General features: G+C 45.0%; 1 protein-coding gene across 4 annotated transcripts in view; it reads left to right on the top strand.

The window, feature by feature from the left end:
• Positions 1-3,167, top strand: part of Ocln (occludin) — a 45,556-nt gene that overhangs the window by 18,747 nt on the left and 23,642 nt on the right. For all 4 annotated transcript variants that reach the window (XM_026788968.1, XM_005366556.2, XM_013353536.2 and 1 more), the window contains one exon: positions 398-559. In XM_026788968.1, coding sequence (XP_026644769.1) covers positions 398-559 — 162 coding nt within the window. The remainder of the gene's footprint in view (positions 1-397; positions 560-3,167) is intronic.

Here is a 3,167-nt window from a genome sequence, read left to right as displayed (position 1 = left end):
AAAAAACAAAAACCCATTGATTTCATTACTGTACCAGCTATTTTCGCTTTTTTATAAAACTCTGACGGCGACTGAGGCACAGTGCCCAGAACCCATTTCCTGAGCTCTGAAGTGGGTGCTGACGGGTCTACCTGTAAGCAGGGTTTGAGCACGGAGTCACTTGGTTTGTGTCCATTTCTGTTTATGCGTATCCAGGTACACGTGGCGTGTGTTTTGCTAGCTTTGTCCAGTTGGTGTTGGTTAGTTTTTAATGACAGAACTAATCTGTAGAAGTTTAGTTTTGTACCCGTTAAATCACAAGTACTCAGGCCCGTTGGTAAGGGTTTTAGTTCTTAGAAGGTGGATTTCAATTAAAGCAATTAAAATTAATTATGTCCATATCTTTCTTCCCTTTTAGGCTATAGCCATTGTCCTGGGCTTCATGATACTCGTGGCTTTTGCTTTAATCATTTTCTTTGCTGTGAAAACCCGAAGAAAGATGGACCGGTATGACAAGTCCAATATTTTGTGGGATAAGGAACATATTTATGATGAACAGCCCCCCAATGTCGAAGAGTGGGTAAGTGTAAACAGAACAAAACACTTTTAACCTTTTGTTAAATTTCTATTGTCTGTCCCTAATATTTTTGTACTTTGTTAAACTTTATGCTTAGAATTATTGTGTTTGTACATTTAATAAGTTGTTTGTTTTTTTCTCAGAATTTTTAAAAGGTTGGTAAATGGAAATCGCTTCTTTTAAGGGTGAATTCATTTCTGTTTTCAGGAAGGAATACCCCCTAGAAAGTCACAGAGACCTCTTGGCCTTTGCAAAGTGCAAGCGACTCCCCTCCACCCCTTTATTTCTTTGCTTTACTATTTTGGAGAAAACACTGTTGCCCCAGGGTTGGAAGCGGCTGGGGTCAAGCATGGCAGAGGCATTTTGGGAATGGGATGGCCACTGTTGGTAACCTTATCAACTTTTTACGTTGATAGCAGCATGTTCAACCACAGTGACTCATTCTGTATCCCATTTACCTATCAAATACTTCAGTATGACAGACAGAGATTACAGGAGTTTCTCTTTTAGGAGGGATGGTAATATATTGCAAATCTTAACAGCCTTTAGCTGGGCAATGGTGGCGCACGCTTTTAATCCCAGTACTCTGGAGGTAGAGACAGGTGGATCTCTGTGAGTTCGAGACCAGCCTGGTTACAGAGAGAATTCCAGGACAGCCAGGGCTACACAGAGAAACCCTGTCTTGGGGAAAAAAAAAAACAAAAAACAAAAAACAAACAAAAAACCTGGGCAAGCAAGCTGGTGTGTGAGTGTGTGTGTGTGTGTGTGTGTGTGTGTGTGTAAGATGACAAGCTCCTTTAATCCCAGCACTCTGGAAGAGAGGCAGGCCAATCTCTGTGTGGAAACAGACTTTGTTTCTGTTGGGTTGCTGTGAGGAGCACCTATAGAAACTTTTTTTCCCTACGTTTTCTTTAATATTTTTTCTTCAGTCCTGGAGACCGAACCCAGGGCCTTGGGCTTGCATGCTAGTCCAGCTGTTTGCTGCTGAATTGGTAGGTTTCTGTGCTTGCTCCTTTTGTTTGATCTTTGTGAGTTCTTGTGTGTGTGTTCCTGCTTGTGAGTGAGGGCATATGCACTTGTGCACTGTCTGTGGATGTCACAGGACAACCCAGGTGCTGGCTCACATCTTCCACCTCTTTGGGGCAGCGTCTGTTTGTGCTGCACCTTCCAGGGCCTTGCCCTGGGCCTTCCTGGGATTTTCCTGACTGCCTCCATCTTACCTTAGAAGAGCTTTGATTATAGATTTGCTATTGCATTTGGCTTTTATCCGGGTTCCGGAGATCTAAATTTACATTCTCCCAATTCCAAGGCAAGGGATTTACCCATTAAGCTGTCTTCCCACATTCTTGTACTTCCTGTTTTTGAGATAGCATATCCTAACTTGCCCAGGCTGGACCTGAACTCACTCTGTAATCTAAGCAGGCCTCCCAAGTAGCCAGGACCTCGGGCCTTTACCACTAGATCTGGTTCTAGCCACACTGTTTTCGGCTATGAAATTTAATTGTGGATACTGGACCCTGACTGGCGCTAGGGTAGGCTTATTGTGGCTATTGGCAATGGGGTATAGGAGGACTTTCAAAAAGAGCTATGGGTTCCTGATAAACTGTCCCCTTAGCTCTAGCATTCTGTATGCCAGAGTTTTTAGGAAATTTGCAGGCTTAGCTAGAAACTGTTTCTAGCTAGTGAAGGAAAAAAGAGCCATGTTAAGAAAGCCAGAAAGAGAGTGACTTATTTGCTGTGAGTGATGGGTGCTAACCGTGCCTTCTGTAGGAAGCCACTTCCTCTGTGAGGTGTAAAGCTGCCTTAGAGGGAGATTGTCCGTCCATCTGTAGCTCCAGGCGAGGCCACCTCTGGATGGACCGGGACTGTTCACCATGGACTATGAAGTCAATGTTTTGCTGAGAGTTTCTGGGTGTGTCAGTTGTTTCACTGACTGTCGGGTTTGTTTACTCAAGGTTTCGGGAGAGCTTTAAAAAAAATAAATAAATAAACCAGCTCCAGGGAGCCCAGCACCTGTAATATTAGTCACGGTGAACTTTAGCCTCTCACCTGATTTAGTATCAGGAAGGTTTAATCAGTTATTAGCTCTTTTGATACCTTGGCAGCAGCAGGTAGTCACTCATGGGAGTGGTGATGAGGAGAAAGATAGTTCTTTAAAAGACATCCTCTTGGCTGCTGGCGTAGCTCTTGCCTAACATGTTGAAGGCCCTGGGTTCAACCCCCAGCCCAATACATACCCACAAATAAAGGCAGTACCTTATAATTAGCGACTTGGTATTGTAGCCTCGAGTAGTTTGTCTTTTCTGCTATCTTCCCTGGCTACCCAAGCTCAGTCCACTGAGCTCAGCTGCACATTTCAGTTCAACCCCAGATGCAGCTGTTTGCTCCCCGTTCTCAGCTCTCTGTGCCCTTCTCCTCAGTGGCTTCCACTCTGCCCTTGCGCTGCCCCGGAGATACCAGTCTGCGTGAGAAGCGCAGCAGCGGGTCTTTGTAGTCTTTGTCCTTCGGTCTTAACAGAATATAACTGCTTGCCGGGCGATGGTGGTGCACGCCTTTAATCCCAGCACTTGGGAGGCAGAGGCAGGCGGATCTCTGTGAGTTCGAGACCAGC

This window comes from Microtus ochrogaster, unplaced genomic scaffold (genome assembly GCF_000317375.1).
Source record: "Microtus ochrogaster isolate Prairie Vole_2 unplaced genomic scaffold, MicOch1.0 UNK11, whole genome shotgun sequence".
Classification (NCBI taxonomy): Eukaryota; Metazoa; Chordata; class Mammalia; order Rodentia; family Cricetidae; genus Microtus; species Microtus ochrogaster.
The sequence above is the reverse complement of the archived record's forward strand: the minus strand, read 5'-3'. Positions and strand labels throughout refer to the sequence as shown.